This window comes from Alosa alosa, chromosome 21 (assembly GCF_017589495.1).
Source record: "Alosa alosa isolate M-15738 ecotype Scorff River chromosome 21, AALO_Geno_1.1, whole genome shotgun sequence".
Classification (NCBI taxonomy): Eukaryota; Metazoa; Chordata; class Actinopteri; order Clupeiformes; family Clupeidae; genus Alosa; species Alosa alosa.
In genome coordinates, this window is record NC_063209.1 from 26999368 (window position 1) to 27025571 (window position 26204).

At 44.0% G+C, this 26204-nt stretch overlaps 1 protein-coding gene and 1 long non-coding RNA gene across 12 annotated transcripts; one reads left to right on the top strand and one right to left on the bottom strand.

Annotated features, from left to right (window-relative positions):
• Nucleotides 1–7711: 7711 nt before the first annotated feature.
• Nucleotides 7712–22552, bottom strand: LOC125286398 (histone-lysine N-methyltransferase KMT5B-like). Of its 11 annotated transcripts, none has more exons than XR_007192168.1 (11): nucleotides 19906–20300; nucleotides 19053–19335; nucleotides 17811–17958; nucleotides 16687–16852; nucleotides 16099–16208; nucleotides 15100–15266; nucleotides 14640–14659; nucleotides 14392–14528; nucleotides 13586–13785; nucleotides 10732–12347; nucleotides 7712–10435 (listed from the first exon to the last, which is right to left on the bottom strand). XR_007192168.1 is itself a non-coding variant. In XM_048231460.1 (10 exons), exons 2-10 carry the CDS (start codon nucleotides 19210–19212, stop codon nucleotides 10807–10809), a joined length of 2649 nt encoding a protein of 882 aa, XP_048087417.1. In that variant the 5' UTR covers nucleotides 19213–19332; nucleotides 21925–22552; the 3' UTR covers nucleotides 7712–10806. The 11 variants fall into 11 exon arrangements, 8 of the variants coding, with proteins under 8 accessions (XP_048087417.1, XP_048087414.1, XP_048087413.1 ...); XR_007192170.1 differs by having other exon boundaries at nucleotides 7712–7766; nucleotides 10334–12347; XR_007192169.1 differs by having other exon boundaries at nucleotides 7712–9413; nucleotides 10334–12347.
• On the top strand, nucleotides 19776–24250 carry LOC125286399. The gene is made up of 5 exons (XR_007192171.1): nucleotides 19776–19859; nucleotides 23148–23256; nucleotides 23400–23487; nucleotides 23730–23787; nucleotides 23896–24250. It is a non-coding gene; the product is annotated as an uncharacterized LOC125286399 (long non-coding RNA).
• Nucleotides 24251–26204: the final 1954 nt, after the last annotated feature.

The window sequence follows — 26204 nt, forward strand, 5'->3', positions numbered from 1 at the left end:
TGCAAACCACACAGAGAAATATATTTTTAATTAGGTAAAAGGCGGTGTGAGAGGAACAGATTTTCATCATTTTCATCATCAAAAATATCAATTATGTACTGCATGTATGCAAATGGAAAACTCCTGGATATCCCCAGCGGCATCCTCAGGTAAGATGTGAGACTCGCCTTTCATATTATCTCATGATGTTAATATGACCGACTCTCTACAGGAGGACTGGGATGGTTCAAACTATTGGCAAGGCCATGAGACCAATTCATAACAAGCTCACAGACTATTCACATATTTATTGTAAACTTTGAGGGAGTTTTTAACCTACCTGTGAGTAAGGCAAGACATGTCTCTAATGATGTAATTTCTGAAGAGGATGTGGCAATAAGGGTGTTTGTGATGAGTTTTATATTGAGGATGTGGTGCTGATGGTGTTCGTGATGTTGAGACTGATGACAGTAAGGATGCAGCAAGGGACGAAGGAGCAGAAATGCCACTGCCACATGCCCCTCTGGCCTGATGGAGACGGGTTTAAGGAGTAGACACACACACACACACACACACACACACACACACACACACACACACACACACACTGAGGGACCTGGGCATGTTCAGACTATATCCAGGGAAATGAATCTAATCCCAGTGACACAGACCAACAAGGCTCCCAGCACAGACAGGTGGCATCACCTCGAAATGAGCACATACACATTCACACATTACTTTCACACGCACACAGAGAAAGAGAGAGAGAAAGAGGCTCTGTCACTAAGTTCTTCAGATGAGCCCCACTACAAACCTGGATTAGCCTGAAAGTATATTTAGCTGAATTAGTTGTACCTGTCCTTCTCATTTCAGGTAATTTTGGGCAAATAGAAATGTAATGAGACAAGAGAAACACATAATAAAAGCTTGATCTATAGGCACAGAACATAGCCTATTTATTATCACCATCTGTTATTATTATTGATGTGGATGTAGAAATAATTGAAGGTCTTTTGATTGGTTAAGACATATTTACAATATGTATACACAACCCCAAAACAGAAAAAGTTGGGATGTTGTGTAAAATGTGAATAAAATAAGAATGTAATAATCTGCAATTCTCTTCAACGCATATGTAGTTGCAAAAAGGACAAAGGATTTTGAATTTGATACCAGCAACATATTTTCAAAGAAAGTTGGGACGGCGGTAACACAATGCTGGAAAAGTTGTGTAACGATAAAGAAAACAAAAGGAGGAATATTTCACAACTAATTAGGGTAACTGGCAACACAACTGGGTATGGAAAAAGAGCATCCCAGAGAGGCAGGGGGCAGGGTCTCTTAGAAGTAAAAATGTAGGGGTATTCATCACTCTGTGTAAACCTGTGTGCATAAAAGTTGAAACAATGGGATTTTAATGTGTCTTAAGATGAAATTGTGAAGTATTTGGCGAGTTTATCATCTACAGGACATATTATTATTAAAACATTCAGAGAATCCAGAGAAATCTTTGCAAACAAGGGAAAGAGCTGAAAAACACATTGGATGGTCGTGGTCTTTTGGACCTCAGATGGCACTGCATCAACACCAGACCTGTCATTGTATGGGCTCAGGAAAACCTCTTATAACCATTGTCTATGTGCACAGTTTGATACTCAATTCAAAAACTGCAGCCAAAATTGGAACAGTCAAAACAGCCAACATTGTTTTGAAACATGATAGACATGATGAAAATACCACCGTATGGGCCTAAGCTTGTTTAAAATGGACTGAGGAAAAGGTCCTGTGCTTAGACCAATCAAAATGTGCCATTCTTTTTGGAAATCATAGACTCATCTGGGCTAAAGAGGAGAGGGCCTATCCACGTATCCAACCTATCCAACTTGTTTTAGTGCTCAGTTCAAATCATCCAGGCAATGAAGACCTTGAATATTTCAGGAAAACAATGCCAAATGCTGCACATATTTAAACAGTATTTCTCCATAGATGAAGAGTCCAAGTGCTAATGGCCTGTTTGCAGTCCAGATTTGTCAAATTAGGAGCATAACTGAATGAAAAGCATGACTAAGAATACCCCATACTGTTGAGCAACTGAAATCCTATATCGGGGAGTAATGGGACAATTCTCAACACTAAATGAAGTGTGTTAAATTAAGAGGTGAAGCAGCACAGTGGTAAATATGCTTCCGTCCCAACATTTTTTCAAACATGTTGCTGGCATCAAATTCAAAATTAACATATACTTTCCATGAAATAGTCCAAATTTGATATGTTGTCATTTTTGCTGCTAAATATGGGTTTACGAGCCATTCTATTTATCTAACACACTATTATCACATTCTATTTTTATTTGCATTTTACAACGTCCCAACTTTTTCTGTTTTGAGGTTATATATATATATGTGTGTGTGTGTGTGTGTGTTTCAGTACCATTCAGTGAGTTGTGTGTTTGTGTTCCCTTGACCATCAAAGCTTTTTATACAAAATAATTATGGTGAACACACAATAGCAAAAGCCAATTAAAGAAAAATATGTTTGCCCTCCATGAGCTTCTGAAGGCTTAAAGGAACACACCAAAACCACACAGCAAGAAGGGAGCAAAACAAACTCCGAAAGGACCTCATAAACCTGTGCTGAGGGCAGCAAATGCACTATTTGGTTTTCCTCTCTGGAAACAAGGTCAGGTTGACCCGCTCCTCAGCCATGCAAATGGCCCCTCCTGCTGCTCTAGCGGCCATCTTAGCACCCCTACAAACTCCCCATCTTAGCACCCCTACACACTCCCCATCTCAGCACCCCTACAAACTCCCCATCTTAGCACCCCCTACAAACTCCCCCATCTCAGCCCCTACACACTCCCCATCTCAGCACCCCTACAAACTCCCCATCTTAGCACCCCTACAAACTCCCCATCTTAGCACCCCTACACACTCCCCATCTTTGCACCCCTACAAACTCCCCATCTTAGCACTCCCCATCTTAGCAACCCTACACACTCCCCATCTCAGCACTCCCCATCTTAGCACCCCTACACACTCCCCATCTTAGCACTCCCTATCTTAGCACCCCTACACACTCCCCATCTTAGCATCCCTACAAACTCCCCTACACACTCCCCATCTTAGCACCCCTACAAACTCCCCTACACACTCCCCATCTTAGCACCCCTACACACTCCCCATCTTAGCACCCCTACAAACTCCCCTACACACTCCCCATCTTAGCACTCCTATCTTAGCACCCCTACACACTCCCCATCTTAGCACCCCTACAAACTCCCCTACACACTCCCCATCTTAGCACTCCTATCTTAGCACCCCTACACACTCCCCATCTTAGCACCCCTACACACTCCCCATCTTAGCACCCCTACACACTCCCCATCTAAGCACTCCTACACACTCCCCATCTTAGCACCCCTACACACTCCCCATCTTCAGTCAGCTCTGAAATGGGGGGCTTTTTCTAGTCTCTGGCTCTCTTGTCTCTCTGGCTCTGCTGACAGGTTCTGTAGCAGTAGTCTGCTAAATGTGAAACACACTAGCCACTGGCCCAAAAAATACAAAGTGTTGCAAAGTGTGGAAACGTCTTTTTTTCACCTTTCTATACACCCTTATAAGCTCTGGTGTGCACTCATCTGTGAGTGAAATGTCAGTCTGAGCTCTTTAGGTTTCTATCTTCATATCTCCATAAAGGTCACCTAGGGATCTTTACAGATAATCAAACGCTGCTAAGTGGTGTAAGATCATTGGCCACCATGGCAACATGTCGCTAATGTCACTGACCTAAAACAGCATTTAATGTTTGATTTGAAAAATAGGGTGTGCGGATAGCTGTTCATCCATCCATCTATCTATCCACTCTTTCATTCAGTCATACCTCTGTCAATTGATTCATTCATCCATCCATCCAACCTGAGAGTATTGGACCCTATAGATATCCAATCCTGGTCCAGGTCTTGCGATAGATCCAGTCATTCTGGGCCACAGGGACTGCATGCTCTGCGGTCTCTCCCTGACCGAGAAGGGTCCTCCAACCTCACCCACAATCCCTGTCCTATTTTCCCTCTCTCTCTCTCTCTCACACACACACACACACAAATACATCCACAGGCACACACACACACTGCGGGGGTGGCCAGAGGATGGATGATAGTTGTCAGAGAGAACAGCCACACATCACACTTTTTAAATTTCTTCTTTTTCTGTTTTTTTTCTTTCTCTTTTGTGAAGCACTGTGAAGCTCATTTCTGAACCAATGTGTTTCGTGCAACATACATAAACTTGCCTTGCATTGACAACCACTGCAGTTCTAAAAGCTTGTTGCACAGTAATCACTACCCAACAGTGTGGGTGTATGTCAGTGTGGATTTATCATTATCATCAGGCTGCTAATACATTTCCGCAAGCTCGAATGTGTGTAAAGATACTTTAGGGGATAGGGTGTCTGCCATGAGAAATCCTGAGATTTAAAAAAGCACCTCATTGCTTATGGCAGTAAGATCTCTCTGTTTATGCCATTAAAAGGAATGAGATTTGGCAGAGACAGAGAGAAACAGCTCCCCCTGCTGCAAACCACACCTGTTGTTGGGTAGACCATAGAATCAGCATATATCACAGAAACAAATGGCTGAAATAAACAAGCAGACGTGGTAAAAAAAAAAAAAAACAGCACAACACAGGCACAGCATTGGCTCTGAAGGAACAACTCAATCTAACCCCTTTGCTCCCCTTCCAGACAGAAATCACTAAACACAATTAGTATGCGGTATGTCAGTTCCTATGCTCACTAATCCCTAAAGAGAGTCAACTATTTACCTTTCATTACATAAGGCCTATATTGTTATGACTGACTCCTCAGAGAACCTATGCAGCTACTTTCTGCTCCCTTTCATCTTTAGCAATCACCTCCCAGTCAGGACTGGGAACATTCAGGAGAATTCAACGGAACTTTTCACTGAATACCAAAACGTTTGGTGCTGAAATATTAATCGACTGAGAATCAGAAACGGGGCGAACTAACCGAAATGACGTTCTGACAGAAGACGTCAGCTCGCCTCAGCGTCAGGTAGGGGTGGTTAATTTGTTTTTTACACAGGAGAGAGGGGGATGTGAGGCCAGGTGTGTGCTGATGACAGTTTCCCCATCGGTTTCCCCATCACTGTGACAGCGTGTACTCTGAGTCAGAGACCCCTGCTGCGGATGCTGCTGTTGGGTTTGGGTACCGCAGTGACTCACCGCCACTCATAACACAGCTGCTCATGTAGTGCATCAAGAGAGTAGACCTGCAAAACATACATCCACGGCATATGCCAGACTAGCCTGGTCCTCTCCACACAGAACCTATGGGCATCATGAAAAATCTCAACCTCTATGGGCTAGTACATACATACTGTATGTGTCTGGGTACTTCAGAGACTCTCCATGCTGCTCCAAGTGTATCAGGAGAGTGGGCCTGCAATGTTCAGCATACACAAGGCTAGGCTAGCCTGGTCATCTTCATACCATATCAGAGGTATAGCAAGCACCTGTGGGCTCCATGAAAACTCTCAGCCTTTATACAGGCTATGCCTACAGCATGTAGTGTGAGGTTGGGCACCGCAGACTCACCACATCTGAGGGCACACATCCACCCACAGAGGGCGTGTATTATGGAGTACACAGTGCAGGCACACATGCCTACGGCTTTATCTGGACTTCCCAGATGCCCCAGACACATAGCAAGCAGGTGAGGTCTCCCAGAGAAACCTCAACCCCTATAATCTTTCTGCCAGGGGCCTCATCCGAAGCCGGCCGAACGGCTCACTGGCAATGCATTCACTCTGGACTAGAACTAAATCTGTCTGGATTAAAAAATGGGCTAGGAGCAGGCTTGGAATTTCACCATTCTGGGGGCAAGGCCACTTGGCCTTCAGTTGGGCATATTTGGTGGGGGGCCCCAAGGCCAAAGTTAACTATACAGTAGTAGGCTATAAAAATGATCAAAGTTGTATTTAGCCTATTCACTGCAGAAGACCTGCATCACTGTATGAAACATTACAAAAACATGAAACATGACATAGAACTGTAAATCATCTGATCATCTAATATTTACAGATATGTAGGCTATATATAACATTTATTTTATATTTGGCCTGTTACGAAATCATGTATTGAACAATTTACGCACAGCTCAGCTTTAAGAAACTCAAATAGCCTAGATGCATGCTTAGCATTTTGTGATCATTAAGGCTACTTTCACAAACTCTTAGTCAGCTGTCCTCTGATTTACCAATATCTAGGCGATATTTGTAACATTTATTTTGTATTTGGCCCGTTATGAAATCATGTGGAACAGTGTAAAAGCCAAAATTTGGAGACATCCATGTATGTCGAACTTTACTGCAAATTCAAAACTGGATTACTCTGGAACGGCTAACTGTACAGGGGACTGCTTTACACCTTTGTGTTCGGTAAGGTCTCCTGTTTATTCTGATATATGGTTTGTCATGTGTTAAAAGAAGGGTTCGTAAAGTATTCCACCGAGATGAATGGGTAGGGAGATCATGGGACGCAAAACCTTCAGTAGAATGTATGATTAAATTGAATTATATTATTTACTTTTCTCGCGAACCGTTCAACACAGCAATTATCGGCTAACATCGTTTAAAAGGTGAGAAAAAGCTCTTTCATGTGATACTTGTGATGTCTGTGTGATGAATAGGCTACTTCGCGAGTAGTTCAACTGAAAAAGGGTGAATTTGGACGCACTTTCTTTCTTGCTTGTCACTTTCTCCACTGCGTAAAAGACTAAATTAATTTGCGCTGTGAATGCTAAGATTATTTTGACAGGCCACAGGCTAAATAAAAATCGCTATTAGTAGGACGCAAAGCAGAATATTGAAAGAAGGGGGCACCAAGGCCACCGTGGCCTGTAAACCTCTGATTTTCAAAGGGGCCTCACGGCCAATGCAAGGGGCTACGACGGCCATGGCCGTCGTGGCCGCCGTGAAATTCCTACCCTGGCTAGGAGCGTAGTTAATGAGCATTAATCTGCATTACATTGACAGTGATTGAATTAGGCCTTGTACTTCAGGTGAAGAACATCACTGAGATTACATCAAAGCAAGATGCGTGACAGTAACTGGGGAGGGATGGCCCAATATGTCAAAGAAATATAGTAAACAAGAAACAGAACAGCACTCACTGACTTTTTTACTGACTCGGTGAACACTGGCAATTCCCACGTTGATGATATTCTAATAGCCCCGAAATAATTCCTGGCTGATTGCTCAAGTCATTGTTCTCCTATTAAGGATCCAAAACACTGCATCTAGGATTCTAAGTGCTAATGTCTGTTTTGTGATGTACATCATTACAAGGGCCACAGCCTTACAAAGCAGCAGACGTGAGCTTTGTAGATATCAAACTGCTTTGGCAGTTTCTTCAGCTCTCATGTTGGCAAACTCAACCCTTTCCTCTCTTGTAGTCAGGCTGCTATTGGGGTTTGGTCATTACTTCCTGACCTGCAGAGATCCATGCTGCCTGCCTGCTTGATGTAAACTAGATTGCTGTTCACTTCAAAACTCCCCTGAGATTTAGTGTGTTTAGGGTTCTTTCATGGCAAAAAAAAGGGAAGATTTGTGTTGACACAGCAAATAGGCTAGGCCTACTCTTTAAGTTGTGGTACCTTGTACACAAGAGCAATTTCAAATAGATTTGAAAAAGAAAAAAAAAACACTTTTCAGACAGCCGTGGGTGACCAATTTATGTTTCAATTTCCCTTCCCAATCTTGCTCTTGAAAGAACCTGCTGGACATCAACAGGAGAAAAATGAGGCATGGAAAAGGTCACAAATACACAGTATTTTTTCTCTACACACAGTAATACAGGAGACTGCTTTTTTTTTTTCTCGCAAAGAAACTTTTATCTTGCTTTCAAGTATTCAAAACTGTTAAATAAGTACAATATGTCCGCATGTTGTACACAATAAGACAGTTTTGTCTCTTCAAAACTCTGGGTCAGTGTCACCTGTGTCCTTGTAACACTTGTTTGTCAGCAAACTATTCACACAGTCTTTAAAAGGGATCTTTCCCACAGACGTCTGTACAGGGGTGATGGAGAAGACAGCTGGAGGATCAAGTAAAGCCGGGGGGGGCGGGGCGACCTGGCTGAGATCCGGCTCTGACCTGGCCAAGAGTCAGCGGTAGGTCTGGACACACACACACACTCGCTCGCACACACACACACACACAGACGCACGCACAGGGCCTACTGCTGGTGGCGTGAGCAAAAAAGCAGAGGTCCCAGATAACAGCAGACTCAGAACAGCACAGGGCCAGACCAGCACGGTACCAGGGTCGGCACCAGGCCCACACCATATGAGGACTGGAACTGAGACTAATTGGACCAATAGCGGGTCAGTGCCAGACCCACATCAGATCAGCACCGGGTCAGCAGCAGATCGGACCTGAGCCACAGGCAGCTGCTATGTGGGGAAAGGGGTCCAAACATTCAGCATATACACAAACACACACACACACACACATATACATAAAAATATGCGTGCGCACGCACACATACATAAACAGATAGACACACACACACACACACACACACACACAACATCATGGGGGAGAGGGTTTTGGGTGGCCAGACAGTGAATGAGGATTTCCCCATGCTGGGGGCTTGAGTCCTGTCAGATGGAGATGATGTTCGCATCCTGGAGTCGGAGTCGCTTAAGGCACCAAGTGCTGTGTGGAAATGGCTGTGTGATGCTGTTAAAAACCATATAGATCCAGTTCAGTGGGTTCCGAGCGGAACCGGAACCGTCCGCACTGGACTCAGATGCATATTAAAACCAGTAGTGTTCCAGTCCAACAGGTCTATGATTAGGAACTTGTACACTTTCCAACTGGACTCATGATGAGATATGGTCAGACTGCAGAGAAACAATATAAGCCCATGAATACACCACATCTACAGCAGTGGGTTCCTTTATGTCCAAGCTCACACACATACTGTACTAACTGTGCAGAACCCAACCTTCAGCATTTTGGTGTTCTATGTGCTAGATTCTTCCATTAGAACTGGGTTATTGTACCCTCTAAAGACCTCCATCAAAATGACTCATGGCTGAATTATACACGTTGTGCTATACATGATAGTAAAAGCAGGTGCTACCAGACCCAACAACCACCACCACCACAACTTCCTGTGTGGTGGTTATAGTGTCAACCCTGGGGGATTCACATTTCATCACTTCCTGTGTGGTTATTACTGTAGCTGTACTGGGGGTTCACATTACATCACTTCCTGTGTGGTGATTACTGTAGCTGTACTTGGGGTTCACATTACATCACTTCCTGTGTGGTTGATTACTGTAGCTGTACTGGGGGGTTCACATTGCTGTGGATGCTGACTGACTGGGGGCCGTGAGGTGAGCTGCCAGGACCTCTGTAAAACAGACGAAGGGAGATGCACCAGTCTAAGTTACTTCAGCAGGTAAAACAAACACTTTTCCTGGAATTGGTGGCATAAAAAAAAAAACATCCAAAATGATATACCATATACAGAACAACAACAACAACTCCCAGTACTGTTTGTCTTTCTACATAGGTTTGGGTTCCTTTCAGCTTTCAGACCAGAATGCAGCGTGACAGTTTTCATTTACCAATTCACTCTCGCGCACACACACAGTCTGAGGGGTTCAGTCAGCTGTCACACCCTGAGTGTGTGTGTGTGAGGTGTACATGTCTAACAGCACCACTATGACTCCCGTGTGTGCATGTTCATTATCATATATCCAACAGCACCATTGGAGTCCTGTGTGTGTAGTGTGTTTGGGTGTGCCAGTGGGCTTTGCATTCCCTCAGACATATCCAAGAGCATTACCATTCCAAACGTGTGTGTGTACCAATTTTCTCCTTGATACGAGTCCTTTGAGGGTGAGTTTTTCAACATATCTGACGCATGCGATCAAAAAGGCATGGCTATTATAAATGCATGATGTGATAAGAGGGCTGATCCGGTCATCTGGACCACAGAGAAGACACACAGTGCCCATCAGAAAGTTCTAAATCAATCTGTGATGCTAGCTAAGACTTGTCTGGGCACTGCTACACCGCCCGCTAGAGATGTACTGGCATGTGTCCTCATACACATTATATTTATTGATTTATTTATATTTATTTATTCATTGGTGCGGGTCCTGACCACACAGGAGTCACGTGTGTGCGTGTCTGTGCGTCAGCACGCCTCAACCTGTACCGCGTAGTGTCTGAGCTGACTCTGCCTGTGTGTGTGTGTGTGTGTAAGAATGTGATGGGGAGGGTGGGGAGGGGGATATGTCTTGGGAACACAAAGCTCTCACACACTCCAGCACCGTGGGGGTGGTGATGGGGCATCTCTGGACCCGGTCTTCCTTTGACATCCCATTTCCCTCTTACATCAGCATGTGAAAGGTCATCTTCCACGACCTTTCAAGAAACAAATTCAGTTTCAACGAAAAACAGCACCAAAACAAATGACAATAGAAAAAAAAAAAAAAAAAAAAAAAAAAAAAAATTATATATTTATATAAATCTGCAAGGGCAGCTTTTACCAACACTTATATATTCTACATCTTCCTTTTTATCTTACAAAACAGAAGTGCTTTGACTTATGGTATGATTTCTTTTTTCATTGTATAATTTACAGAATGTCCACTGACTTGAGTGAGAGGTTCATACACAACGGGTCTCAACAGGACTAAAAACCTTTTTTACATCAACACCTGTGGGGCTGATTGTGGGTGGTGCTAAGCACCGAGGGCCCCTGCTGGAGTCATGTGACCCATGAGGGGGCGATGTCAGGTGTGGAGGCGGAGCGCCTGGTCCTGTCTCCTCCTGGAGGAGATGTCAATGTCGATGGAATCCTTCCCCAAGATCAGCCGCAGGCGCTTGGGCGCCGGCAATGGGAAGAAGTCGTCAAAGTCGTCAGCATCCTCCTCATCTTCCTCCTCCTCCTCTTCTTCCTCTGAGGAGGAGGAGGAGAGCGTAGGGGCAGGGGGCGGGTGGGCACGGTGTTTCCTGCTGCCGCGGGAGTCGCGTTGCTGCTGCTGCTGTTGCTGCTGCAACAGCTCTCTGGTGCCTACAGGTGGCGTGCTGCCACTGAGCGCGGGGCGTGTGGTGGGGGCGGGGCCAAGTGCCGTGTGCGACTGCGTCACCTGCTGCTCCTCCTCCTCGCGTTTCAGCTGGATCTTCAGCTTGGTGTGGTTGCCGTGGGCGACGGCGCTGCCGTTGGGGCCGAAGCCGTTGTTGAGGTGTGCCACGTAGGCGCCGCCCCAGCCGGCGTGGCGCTTCTTGCGGAACTTGATGCTGATTTTGGACGAGGAAGAGGAGGGGGAGGCAGGTCGGCGGGGGCTCTTCTGAGAGGTTGACGCGCTCGCTGAGGCCTTCCGACTCTTCCGCCGCCCACTGCCGCTATCGTTGCGGCGACGCAGGGTAAGCTTGGGGATGCCGCTGCTGTCCTCGATGAGCAGCGCGTCGTAGCGAACCAAGCGGTGCTTGCGCTTCTTCTTCCCCTTGCGACTCGACGAAGCACCGTTTCCACGGTGATTCAAGTCTTTCGAAATGACTGATTGGCTGAGCGCCCCAGGGCTCGGGGAAGGGGAGGGGCAAGACTTTGTAGGAGGGCAAAGAGTCCCCTCCTCTTCCTGTTTGACTGTCCTATCAGATCGCAGACGGGTCAGCCGTCGTGGCGCTGCCTGCATGCTGTGATTGGCTGGGAGGTCCTGGCTGGGCGGGGCCACACCTGAGCCGTGCTGGAGGTACTCCTCCATGTCCGCGGGCTCCGTCTTGATGACGATCCCGCCCAGGTGCGTGGTGTCCGGAACGTGGGGCTCGTGTTTGACCCCTGACCCCACGACCTCCCCACCCTCCGCCCTGTCGGCTGCCTCCTGCTGCTCCTTCAGGAGCGTGCGCGTCAGCCTACGAGTCCTGTAGCCGCAGGCGCGCTCGGCCCCCACCCCCACCCCCAGCTCCAGCTCCAGCGCCTCCTGCTTGATGCTGTGGCAGAGCGTCAGTCGGGTGGCCCTCGGGGGCGCCGGGGGGGTCTTGTGCTGGCCCCCGCCTCGCGCGCGGCCTTGGCTGCGCAGCTGGACGCTGGTGGGGGTGGGGGCCGGAGCGGTGGGGTGGGGGGCCCGTTTGGACCGGGAGCGATGGTGCCTCTTGGACAGCCGACGCCCACTGTTGCTGCTGCTGCTGCTGGTGGTTGGGGGTACCGTCGCAGCTTTGGAGGGTGAGGTAGAGCTGGGAGGTTTGGACAGAGAGTTCTGGTTCTGTCGTGTTTGGGTTCTGCTGCGGGTCCGGCTCAGCTTCAGGCCGGGGCTGGGGAAGCGTTTCTGCGCTGCTGAGGGTGCGGAACAACAACAAGGGGTTTTCATTTCACTGCTTCACTGGATACAACACTCAGACTAGAGACTACAGTGCTGCCTACAGGGGACTCTCTCTCTCTCTCTCTCTGTCTCTGTCTCTGTCTCTCTCTTCCGTCATGCAGGGTGGGACACACAGGACTGAAGCTGACTTGTTTGAAGACTCCATGAGTGTGTAAAATGGGGTTAAACACAGACTGCCTTCTCAGGGTGCTTCTCCTTTGGCTAGTCATTTTTTTCTCTCTCCTTTTTGTTTGTTGTATTGTTTTGTAAGACAAGTGTGTTTGTTTGGATTTTAACTCTGACCTTGTGTGCCAAGTGTCAGCAAAACGTTCAGAATTTTCAGGCTTTTCACTCGAATTTCTAATAATAATAATAATAATAATAATAATAATAATAATAATATGCAATGTGTAATAGGTAGAGAGCAAGATATTCTAACCGGCAAACATGTCATGTCATGTCAGTCATGTTGCTCCCATCAGCAGGCTGTGTGTGGCTAAGAGTCAGTGAGTGAGATCATTTGAGATTACATGTTTCAGACATGTGATTTTGAAAACTCATGTGTTCTTGCTCATGCTTCAACAATAACATCATGTGAAGTGTGTGTGTGTGTGTGTGTTTCAGTATGCCTCAACCTGTACAACTTAGTGTCTAAGCTGACTTTGTGTGTGTGTGTGTGTGTGTGTGTGTGTGTGTGTGTGTGTGTGTGTGTGTGTGTGTGTGTGTGTGTGTGTGTGTGTACTGTTGGTTCAGTTATTCATTAGAGTCAGTGTCACCTGAGCAGCTTACATGATGTCAGCTTACAGTGTGTTTAAGAGTGTGTGTGTGTGTGTGTGTGTGTGTGTAAGCTGCTTACATGAGTGTGTCTGTGGTGATTCCTGAGTCTCAGTGTCGGTGTGCGAGCCAACGGAGTGTGTATTTAAGAATGTCGTGTGTGTGTGTGTGTGTGTGTGTGTGTGTGTGTGTGTGTGTGTGTGTGTGTGTGTGTGTGTGTGTGTGTAAGCTGCTTACATGAGTGTGTCTGTGGTGATTCCTGAATCTCAGCGTCGGTGTGCGAGCCAACGGAGTGTGTATTTAAGAATGTTGTGTGTGTGTGTGTAAGCTGCTTACATGAGTGTGTCTGTGGTGATTCCTGAGTCTCAGCGTCGGTGTGCGAGCCAACGGAGTGTGTATTTAAGAATGTTGTGTGTGTGTGTGTGTGTAAGCTGCTTACATGAGTGTGTCTGTGGTGATTCCTGAGTCTCAGCGTCGGTGTGCGAGCCAACGGAGTGTGTGTCTGAGTGCTGGCTGCTCTCGCCCATCTTCTTGAGCCGGTTGAGTCGGCGGTCCGTCTCCCGCAGGGCGTACTTGCTGTTGATGACCGGAGCTGCCACCGGTAGACCAGCCTTCGACTTAAAAGCGCCCGTGCCTCGTCTGGAAACACGCACATACATTTACATTTAATGGCTTTTTAATGCCCATTTCCAAGGCAACTTACAGTAACACATACATAAAAAGTGAGAGTGAGAGCGAGAGAGAGAGAGAGAATCTGTAGGGACCATAACATTCTACAAGATACCACTTTGTTTATATTTCTGTAGTTGTACAGCATCTACCATCTGATACACACAACTTTCCATTCCACTTATGCTTCTGTGGAAGTGATTAATATATAAAACAAAAAACAAGGCCTCCTCAGTAATACCCATAAACATTCCTCACCCACAACTTACATTTGGTTATTTCTTAGCAACTTACATAATTTATTGGTAACACTTTACTTGACAGTATCGACATAAGAGTGACATGAACACATGAACCCCAACCCTAATCCTAACCCTAATTTGTTATGACAAAAACCGAATGTCACTTAATAACAGAAGTGTTAGGTCATAAACGTTTATGACACATTCATGACAGTGTCATGTCACTCATGTCAATACTGTCAAGTAAAGTGTTACCATTTATTTTCTTCCTTACTTATATCGAACATACTGTTTATGTGAAAGTATGACATTTTAGGCTGGTGCTGACTGATACCTTTCACAGGTGTAGCATTCACAATACTCATTGTTGTCCCCAAAGAAGCCGTCTCCATAGTAACAAGAGATTTCTTCGCCTGGCTCGATATCTCGGAGAACTTTGACACACGCTGAGTCTCTGCCTGTGGAGACGAACTGCAGAAGAAAAACGCTCTTAGACAACAAGTAAACAAGCCTGTACACAAACATGCAGCTCAGTGTATGGAAGGCGGAAAACTCAGAGGTAGGATCTCAGAGAAAACTTACCTTACAGTTTGGCCGGCAGTCTGAAATTCAAAGGAAAAAAAAAAACAAAAACAATTCTATGAACAAACCTCAGTCCAAGTCAAAAGCTACGCATCAGCTTTTTCTGATTAAAATCACTGAATAAATTTGGTCAAATACTTTGTTCACAAGCATATCTTTTAAACGGGAAAGAATTGGTGGGTAATAGGTCACATTGTTTTGTATCTGAGTAATATGTGAAGGATGGGGTCTCTGGTTTCACTAACAGGTGTGTGTGTGTGTGTGTGTGTGTGTGTGTGTGTGTGTGTGTGTGTGTGTGTGTGTGTGTGTGTGTGTGTGTGTGTGTGTGTGTGCATACTATGGTTGACTTCACCAAACCGTGTGTATATATGCACATTCACATGATTGATAAAGAATCAGAGAGAATGGGGTTCTCTGGTTTAACAGGTTTGTTTGTGTGTGTGTGTGTGTGTGTCCGCACCATGGTTAATAAATGCAGCGGGCCCCAGCCACAGCTGAGCGCAGTTCTTGCGTGTGGAGTACATGACGCTGAAGTCGTTCTCGCCGTGCCGCAGCAGGTTCTTCTCCTCGCTGGCAGACATCTCGGCGATGCAGCCCACCAGATACTCAATCTTATCATTACGCTTCCTGCAGAGACAACACACCAACAAGCCCACACTGCACATCAAACGCAATCACAAACACAATCGCTCTGACATTAACAGATATTTCCCCTTGAATCTGTATGTATGCATGTCACTATGACGCTAACTCTCCATGTTATAGTTCTGTAAATAATCCCTGCCCTTTTGAAAGGTGTAGTGTAGCTCAGGTAGTTTGCCAGTCAGTACCATGTAAGCCATGTTTAGCCTGCTACATCAGTTGTAAGCTAGTGTTTAGCTAGCTGTTACATCAGTACCATGTAAGCCTAGTGTTTAGCTAGCTGTTACATCAGTACCATGTAAGCCTAGTGTTTAGCTAGCTGTTACATCAGTACCATGTAAGCCTAGTACATCAGTACCATGTAAGCCTAGTGTTTAGCTAGCTGCTACATCAGTACCATGTAAGCCTAGTGTTTAGCTAGCTGCTACATCAGTACCATGTAAGCCTAGTACATCAGTACCATGTAAGCCTAGTGTTTAGCTAGCTGCTACATCAGTACCATGTAAGCCTAGTGTTTAGCTAGCTGCTACATCAGTACCATGTAAGCCTAGTGTTTAGCTAGCTGTTACATCAGTACCATGTAAGCCCAAACATCAGTACCATGTAAGCCTAGTGTTTAGCTAGCTGCTACATCAGTACCATGTAAGCCTAGTGTTTGTCTAGCTGCTACATCAGTACCATGTAAGCCTAGTGTTTAGCTAGTGTTTCAGGCTTGCTGTAAGCCCACATCTGTTACATCATGTGTAAGCCTAGTGTTTAGCTTGCTGCTACATCAGTACCAAGTAAGCCTAGTGTTTAGCTTGCTGTAGGCTCTTACCACTCTTTAGTTGCAACTATTTTGGCTCCGTTCATCTCTGACGAGTAGCGGTTACAGGGTAAAATCTCGAACCCGCTGTTGGTTGCAAACATGCGCAAGTAAACAAATACCTGCAAAAACAAAAAAGAACATTGTATCAGATATCTGATTTAAGTATGACATTTAAATAAATGTAGGGCATGTGTCTCCCAAAACACTTTTTTGGCAGCATATATATATATAACACATTTCCTACACAGCCATCATATTATTAGTCTGTTGAGTACTTCACGTATGCTATATATTATTAATCTGCCGAGTACTTCACGCATGACTGTAAACTGTGCATTTTGAGCATCTCTGTTCTCATTTAGTGTATGGTGACTACGAGGCAGTGAGTCACTGTGTGTGTGTGTGTGTGTGTGTGTGTGTGCGCTCAGAGCACAACAGAGCACATTTATATGCATGGTAAACAGGCTGTCACAATGCAGATAATGCAGCTTAGCATATTATTTATGAGTCGTATGAGCCTCTAACTCAAGTAAATATTCTATTACTGTATGATAAAGACAATAAAGATGTTTGCATCCTTGACTCCTGGTCACCCACGTGCTCTTTGAAGAGTTTCTCCTGGGCTTTGCTCTTGTGCTGGAGGTGGCTGCGGGTCCAGTCTCCTGCCGTCAGGGCCTTGAAGGCTTTCTCCAGGTTGTCGTGCTTCTTGAAGCGCTCAATCACATCCTTCAGTTCCTCCTGTCTGCCTTTGATTGGCCGAAACCTAAAGGACAAAAATATCACCCAATCACGTCACAAGAGATATTACAAATGCATGAACCTGAACATTACAGGATTACCTAATACATTGCACTGTTTTAGGGGGAAAAATGTACTTAGAACTTAACATTTGTAGCTATATTACAAATACAGGCATGCTGCACTAACTGCTGAATATAATGGACAATGCTCCACACACAAGGGGCAGCCGTGGCCTACTGGTTAGCACTTCGGACCTGTAACCGGAGGGTTGCCGGTTCGAACCCCGACCAGTAGGCACGGCTGAAGTGCCCTTGAGCAAGGCACCTAACCCCTCACTGCTCCCCGCCGCTGTTGATGCAGGCAGCTCACTGGCGCCCGGGATTAGTGTGTGCTTCACCTCACTGTGTGTACACTGTGTGCTGTGTGTGTTTCACTAATTCACAGATTGGGATAAATGCAGAGACCAAATTTCCCTCACGGGATCAAAAGAGTATATATACTTACTTATACTTATACACTCCCAGCACAACCTAATGGTAAAAGAGCAGTGCGTGTTCAGTTGGAGGCTTGTCTGACTTCACTGAAACAAGGACCTCTACCAGATGTCATTCGTGCCCACTGCAATAACAGTGTCCAATAACTCCCCACTGGGCTGGGAGAGGAGACTAATCATCTGAGCATCGACGACTTAATTTACACACCAAGACATATCATTTATATGAATGTATTATTTATACTCATATATTTTTTTATTTATATGTTTATATACCATCCATATGTATAGTTTTACACTATTTTGTGTACTACCTGTGAATGTTTTGTGTAAAATGTGTGTTTTTTGGGAAATGTATGTAAATTACTACTACTGCTACTACTTAACACTGCCATTTCCATCTGGAGATGAATAATGTAATTATCTATCTAGCTATCTATCTATCTCTCTACCAATGGCCTGGTGTGTCCAGGTGCTGAGGCCGTACCTTGGGTTCATCTTGTGAGTCTGGAAGCCCAGGTAGGGGTCGACGATGAGGCAGGTGGACAGGTCGTCATTCTCACACAGCTCCCTGGCCTTCATCGCCGAGGACGGAGCATGACGCCGCTCCCCCTCAAGAGCCCCCGCACCCAACCCTACAACACATCAAAGACATACAGAGTCTGAACAGGAACAGGTACACACACACACACACACTATACACACAAACACACACACACACACACACACACACACACACACACACACACACACACACACACACACACACACACACACACACACACAGTTCCCCCTCCATAACTCCCGTATCCAACCATACAACACACCACAGGCACACACAGAGTCAAAACAGGTGCACACACCCACGCCATATTTGTAGTGTAAACTTGTGATAGTGTTGTTATGAAGCTACCAGCACATTCAGACAGTTCAAATACATTATACTGGTTGCAACACAAACTGGTCGAACCAGTATGCGTCCTTATTTATAAAAATGAATTCCATGCCTGATGACACATGGGGACACTTTTGACACTTAAAGCAATAATGCTGTTTATCTTAGATGACAATGAGCGTGTTTTCATGCCGGGAATAAACCGTTTTGAATCAGTTTATTGCCCAAATTCCATTTATGTCAATATTCCTTTTAACCTGTTTACATGCAAGTAGAATGTCACGTTTTGACCTGTTTACATAGCCTGTCCTGTTTACATAGCAATCAACATTATTCCAAATAAGTCAGCGATGCAGCCCACAAATTGGCTCCCAACGTGATGACGTAAATCTCCGTTGTTTCGCCATGATTAGGAAAGTGTGTGTGAGGCAATTTGTTCATTGTATCCTAATTCTGTGGGAATTGAGCATGCGCTGGCCTACACTCTTCCTTCAGGAGCATATTCCGTTTAAAGGTGTTTTCATTACCCAGGCATATGCTAGGGTGTGCAAACGGTTTATTAGTAAACCGAATATGGCCTTTTTTCTGTTTATTTTAATCAGAATAAGGTGTTTACAAGACACACGCAAATTTGGTTTATTCCCAATAAACTGAATCGAAAACGCTTATTGGCTGCATGGAACCACGCTCAATGACAATTTGCATATTGATGACTAAAGTTCTCCTGAAAAATTGGTTGCCTAATATCAACGGGAACATGCCCGAACAACTCAGGAATATTTCCCTGGCTAAACACTGCTCTAAAACATCTGTCTTGTGTGTGACGTTACTCACTGCGGCTGCGGCTGGCCCTCCGTGTGCTGGGGGAGCTCCTGCTGTGGCGTAGCTGGGGGCGCTGGGAGGAGGTGGAGGAGGAGGAGGAGGAGGAGGGAGGGGCGGGCCTGCCCTCCCGCCTGCTGCCCGGAGACGCGGCTGCTCTGCTGCCGCCTGCCATTCAGGACCATGGTCTCGGCTTCGCCCAACCGCGTCACTCCGGCCGCCAGCCTGGGCCTGGGGCATCTAGGCCAGCAGGAGAGGGAGCTGCTGGGGCTGGCCGGGGTCCAGGGGGCACTGCCTGCTGGGACCAGAGGAGGGGGGGGCTACTGTTAGCAACAGTACAGGACAGACAACACCTTTAAGATGAAGTCAGATATGAACTTGTGGGGGATTTATCACTCAATCACAAAAAGACAATGCCCTATAATAAAACCTGATATGACCCAATCTAGATGAGCTATGGTTAGCAACAACAGGGACAACATGGTACAGTCACAAAATCACCACATTGACTTAATAATTAAAACAATGGTGACAAAGGTTCCTGAACAGTTCTTAATGAGATTAAATAATAGTTGTATTTATAAAGCGCCTTTCTCATACTTAAGGTCGCTTTTACAAAGCCAGAGCAAGACAACAGAAAGAAAATGTAATCTGTATTTTAACACCTGTTAAAATGCAAACAGACTGAGCTCAACAGTGCATCAACAGGCACGCATTCCACTTCATAAACTGGACTAGGTCGTAAGCAGAACAGAACGTTAGCTCCCCACAGTGGAGGTCTGGCCAACAACAACGGCATGACCAGCAGTCAGCACGGATTTGGTAATATTGTTTAAGACGAAACAATATAAACATATATTAGAACTACCTGGTTCGAGCTACAATGAACGCAAAGTACGAAGTCCCGTTGTTGATACAGAGTCCCGTTGTTGATACTTAAATAGAGCAAGTTTCCTAATTTCCATAATAAGCAAGTTAATGACACGGTAACGTTAACATTATTGGTTAGGACCATAGACTGCATATAGGACTGACGTTAATTTTCCAGCATCTGCACGTTAAATCGGGTGAAAGTATCGCCATCGCCTTGTAGCTGCCAATTACGTTTTCACGATGTAGCCTGCTAGTACTGTGTTAATTTGCTATTTTTAATAGTAAATAAGCGGCTATTGATAGTGTAGCTATATAGCATAGCTCGATAGCTAAGGGCTTGCTAGCGTTGACTGGCAAGTGAAAATAAACGTTTACACTTTCGCGTCTTCATATCATAACACCCACCGAATCTCTGACATTCCCGAGAAACGCTCGCGAATATCAACTGGAAAGAAAGAGAGAATCGGACTCGGGAGATTCTCAAATCTTGATATACGTTAATGTTAGGAACTTGACTGATATCTGTAGCAACAGAGCCAAGCAGCAAAGTTATCTGCATCCCTGCTTAGCAACCCACCTCAACAGTAGAACTAGTCTAGCAGCTACACCTAGTTTACTTGCAGTGATCTCACATCAACTCCTTGATCTTAACTACTAATCAGGCACCCATAAAGACACTAAATGTATAATCTGACTCTATGGTTATAAGTTACTTCTTAGGATCACCGTGCAAGTAGTTCGAATAGGGTTAATTACGATAGCTAACTTAGCATTAATGGTGCTGGGTTATGTTGATACAGGGTAACGTTAAAGCTGGGTAGCCAGGTCTCACACAGTCAACACTTCAACATGCGATAACAGTTAACGTTTAAAGTTAGCCAGTCTAAGCAAACGCCGCAAGGAAACCTGGTATCGATACTTTTGTAGATCAACTTAATGAGATAACCTGTTAGCACAGCTTCAAATGCACATAGGCTGACCACTGTTAAAGCTTGAAAATGAATCTCCGGTGATGACTAAATCGGCAATTAGCAAGCGATTGTTGGGTTATTTTAGTACAGTCCTGACCATAGACTTACCTAACGAGTTGTCGTTCCATCAAGGGGATTCGGCTCAATCAGCTGGATATCCCTAGCTAATTAAACCCTCTTCCAGCACCACGGCCAGCAGCTAACGAAAAACTTAACCACCGATTAGTTTGGGTTAGGTTATTAACACTGTGGTAATGGAAGCTTAGCTAACTTGTTCCACATAAGAGCCCTTTTGAACTGCTCTTACTTGCCGGTGCTAACGTTAACCTCGTTAGCAAATGTACTGGTTGGTTGATGAAAAGACAATCAATGCCTGTCTTTTTTCCATGCCACGACACAATATATTAACGTTATCGCAAGCTAACGTTATAGATACTAGCATCGTATCATAACGTCAGATGAGAGCTCGACAAACCTTCACATAAAGCCTAATCAACATGCTATCGTTATTCTTAAACGGCTTGTTAAATCAACCGTGTTAACGTTAGAACTAAACCCACATACTATGGGAAGCTAGGCAGGCATGATCTGAACTAACAAACGTTAGCATAGCTAACAGTTACATGGCTACCATGGGTAACGTTAGCTAAGCCAAAAAATAACTAGCAAGCTTTCCTTCTGTAACCTTTCAGTTTACTGTGGAGAGATAATCTTCCTATATCAGTGAATTTGGATGAATTCCCGACTCAAGTTCAAGCTAATATTTCAAAACAAGCCTCTAGTCAAACATATGTACTACTCTAAACAGACTGTTTCACGGCAAACTAAAACAGTACACCACTACCGACGGCCAGCTTGGCTTCCCTGCTAGCTCAGTAGAGTGGGGTTTACTAGCGGCATGCTAAGTGGAAAGTCGTGCCCACGATAGCTAATGTTAGTGTCAGTTGCATTGCTAACAGTTAGCCACTGATAGCTAAAGTTAGCTTGCCGCAATCATATTGACTGTAAACCACTGGACAAATTAACGAGGTGTTGTTACTTACGTTTGTGTTTCTTCTCATAAACGGTATTTAGTACTTAGTCCACAGCTTGTAAAAACAAAAAGTCTCAGAAATAAACATTAAAATTCAAGATGGCGGTGAGACTGTACCCAGAGAAGGACGTAAGTTAACGTTAGCCCACTGTGTAACGTTAGCTAGCTAGAGTTAGATTTAAAAAAAATAGTTTGTGTGGTCTGGAATACACTGACTTCTAAATCTCAGCCATAGTTCCAGGTTATTTGACTAATTTATCCATCAGTTCAATTCACTTCGTAAGAGGCAGGAATTCCTTACAAATGTTAGTTAGCTAGTAATGTATACTTGCACCGAGATGCACAAAAGTGGTTGCCGCAAACCCGAATCTCTTTCCCTTTAAACACCTCAACAACTTCAGATGTAGCTTTGTCTAATCAGGCGACTTGATGGATCTGTGAATGCTCCCCAGTGCCCACAAATATCTAAATATCTATGTTATCTGCTTAGAAGAGAAGAGAAAAGCAAGGAAGTATCATGAGTTTTAAATGGGAAGAAAAACCCATAAATATCTTATGATGAACCTGTAAATGTCCAAGCACTAGACCAGAGTCACCAGACTAGGACTATCGGTCCATGCTCGTAGGCTATGATGGATTGTTGAGGACCAACATCTCTGATGCTCATCGTCAACAACATAGTGTGAGGAGAGGAAATGGAAATATGCAGATAGAGAGTGTAGGCAATAGTGTAGCCAACTGCATATTGCTTGGGGGTAGGCTACACAGCGATGCAGATGGCTCGAGGCCACGCTGTCGATTCATCAGTGAAATAATGATAGTTTATGATATGATTATTAGGCTAAAATCGTGCAGTGCTGTAACGTTAGCTATACTTGCACAATTATGTGATTTTCAAAGAAAATTGTGATCTAATCATTTTAAAAATAGCTTAACAATGAACCAGTATTGCATGACTTAGAATAGGGATTGGTAATTGGGCATCTCATCGTCACCCTATCCAACTTCAGGCACTAGGCAGGCAGGATTGTGTGTGTGTGTGAGTGAGAGAGAGATGGTAGGGTGGGTCCTGTCCTGTCCTGGTCATGTAAAGCTCATCAAAATCAGTAGGCATATTTTAAGGTTGTTCTGTATTTTGTACTGAGGGGTTGTTTGTGATCATGTAATCATTTTGAACACATAATACTTCCATTAACCTAACGTTACTGTGACTTATTTAAATGTACACCTCAGAATCCAGGCAACACTGACCAGAGACCTGCACTAGTTTGGATGAAGAACGCTACATACATTTGTGAACCATTTCTTGTGTTGGAAAAACAGGAGACCTGAAGAGTTCTTGGTAAGTTGTACATTGATTTAATAGAATAAGTAATATGTTTTTGTTTAGATGAGCCAAATAATAGGAATCAGTTTTCATCTAGGCCTGTGTTTTGTGATGTGTAATTTTTAGATGCTTTTGGTTTGCCTCATCCATTATGTCAGCAAAGAACAGGAGTGGGCAGGAAACAGGAATACGCTGTTGAAAACATGGCCAACCAACTGGAGGAGTCCACAAGCCTTTGTGCTTCAGGTCTGTATGTGTTGACAAATATGTCTTGCTCTTGGTGATTGTCATTGGTAATATATTAGCATTTAACAATCACACAATGTCTTATTTGCCCAAAATAACTACCAGTGAGGTGTTACCAAGACAGCTGCAGAGTGGCAAGACTGGGCTTTAGTAATATTTTGTCAGACAGTAAAAGGATAAATAATTTAATGATTTTTCTTTTCTTTTGAAATGACACGCTGTCCATGCATCTCAAATTGAAGGATGGATGTAAAAAACTCTTTGATCAACCCCCAACTGAGAGAGTTGAGGTGGCTATCTGTAAGTATATTTGAGTGGACAAACAGAACTTCTCTGACAGATGACATGTTGAAATCTTGCTTTAGACTTCATAATGATCTTGTGATATTCTTTTATACCTAAATGCAGTGTGGAGACACCCCTGGCTGGTAGTGCTGCTGAAACAGGTGGAGGCAACAGAAAGAGAAGGCAGGTGGCAAAGGTTGCTGCTATTGAGTGTGTGTGCATGTGTGTAGCTGGGTAGGTCATGGGACATGGTAGAAAAATACAGAATTTAAAGCATTAACACAATACTTAACTCACAACCCACAACTACTGACAATGGAATTACTCTTTTAGAGTGAGTGAGGGAGAGAGACAGAATATTTCTGTAAATGTTTAATGTTAATTTAGAATAATTTATTTCTTTGAATCATTATACAGTTTTAAAATGTTTAATTGTTTGTGTTTTTTAATATGAAAGATGTCGATTGTTGTAGATGAAAGTAGCTTGTATATTTTAACTGGTTTCATTTTTAAAGTGTATATATGTAAAAGCTTGTATAATTTTTAAATGTTTGTTTTATTGTTGTGTTTGTTAAACTTGTTATTAAAAGTAGCTTGTGCTTTTAATTACTAGTTCTGGATTTGTGTTTATTTTCTTTTACTTTTACTTTTGGTAGTTAATGGGCCACATGTGGCCCGGGGACCCAGCCGACATTCAGCCAACACTCAGTCAGATCAGTTTTATAGTGTGTGGGCCAGTACAGGCCCAGAGGCCCAGCCGACACTCAGCCAACACTTAGTCAGATCAGTTTTATAGTGTGTGGGCCAGTACAGGCCCAGAGGCCCAGCCGACACTCAGCCAACACTCAGTTATATAGTGGGCCAGACCTGGGCCAACAGAATACATGACAGTCATTTCACAGTGTGTGGGCCACACCAGGGCCAACAGAAACAATAAGAGTCATTTTACAGTGTGTGGGCCACATCTGGGCCAGAGGAAATTGTTTGTGTCAGTTATCAGTGACTGGGCCATTGTTGGGCTGGAGGCCCAGCCAGAACTGGGCCAACACTCACGCAACCCTGAGGCAAGGTAGTGGGCCAGAGGTGGGCCGGTCAAATTTTGCTATCTGGGAATGCTTGTAGGCCAGCAGTTAAGTAGCAAAATCATCAGTGTGTGTTTACAGTGATATCAATAGGCCTAGGCCTATGAATGGGAATTCTCCTCAAATTTTACAGTGTTTAATCAACTCTGTGAGAGTCCATTTTAACACTATGCTGCGTGTTTATTTTGTCCCAATCTTTTCGCTGTTTAATTCACAGCTTTTTCTTAAATATTTTTTCATTTGTTTACTGTTAAATTTATGTATTGCTGTTATTTGTATGTCACTTTGGACAAACGCGCCGGCTAAATAACTATTCCATAAAGTGTAAAAAATGCTAGTTAGATAGACTACAGTGTAAACACTTAAAATTAACATTTATAGTGTTAACTTCTTGTTACACTAGTGTACAGAGTTACATTTCTAATCTGCAAAAGTGTTAGGCCTAGTTTAACTAGTTAGTGTCATAATTTGCACTGAATGGTTTGGTCCAATACAGATTAACACAACAAACATTAATGATTGTTATTTAGCTATAAAAGCACAACACTATACACTGAAGTCTTGCACAGCCAAAGAGCCCTAAACATATTGCAAAAGGGGTTCCAAATACAGCAAAGGCAGTGAGGGACCAAATATATATTTCCATCAGAATTGTAAGATAATTGTGAAAAACTTTATGGTAAATTACATCATCAACACTTACACATGAATGATGGTGGAACACACTGCCAGTTCCTACAAGGGCAGGGACATCCTTTTCCACTTTCAAAAAACTCCTGAAGACCCAGCTCTTTAGAGAACATCTACTCTCATAGCAACACTTACAACAAGTCTTACTGATCCTAGCACTCACCAGCCGTTTTAAACTGACAAGTAACTGTTAAAAACAGCACTCACCGACGCACTTATTCTTACTGTACTCTAATGTTTTTTTAAACTGTCCTAAAATTGTGAGAATTGTTCCAAAACATACTGTTTACCATGTTGTTAGTCGCTTTGGTTAAAAAGCGTCAGCCAAATGTAATGTAATGTAATGTAATGTAATGTAATGTAACATGAAATGGACTACAAAATGCGCTGAAATGGTCAATGTTACAAGTTACAACTTCACAAAGTAGAAAATAAGCACAGCCATCTTTTATCATTTCGATATGTATTGGTCCATACTCGGACCTTTCAATGTTTCCCAGCCAAGGTCATCTGTGCCTTCACCAGTTTTGGTTACATTGTTGAAGTTCTTAACTGAGTGTTTCAAAAAAATATGTTTAGCATCAAACCTACACCAAACATGAAGGAGTGGGCTTATTTTTCTAATATAACGAGGCTAGTGAACTAAAAAACGTTGCTTGG

Coding starts and splice junctions, on each gene's coding strand:
- LOC125286398 (XM_048231460.1), bottom strand. CDS start 19,212: ATGGCAGGCGGCAGCAGAGCAGCCGCGTCTCCGGGCAGCAGGCGGGAG. Junction 14,660..15,099: donor CGCTGCATTTATTAACCATG/GTGCGGACACAC, acceptor TTTGAATTTCAG/ACTGCCGGCCAAACTGTAAG. Junction 12,348..13,585: donor ATCACCACAGACACACTCAT/GTAAGCAGCTTA, acceptor CCGCACCCTCAG/CAGCGCAGAAACGCTTCCCC.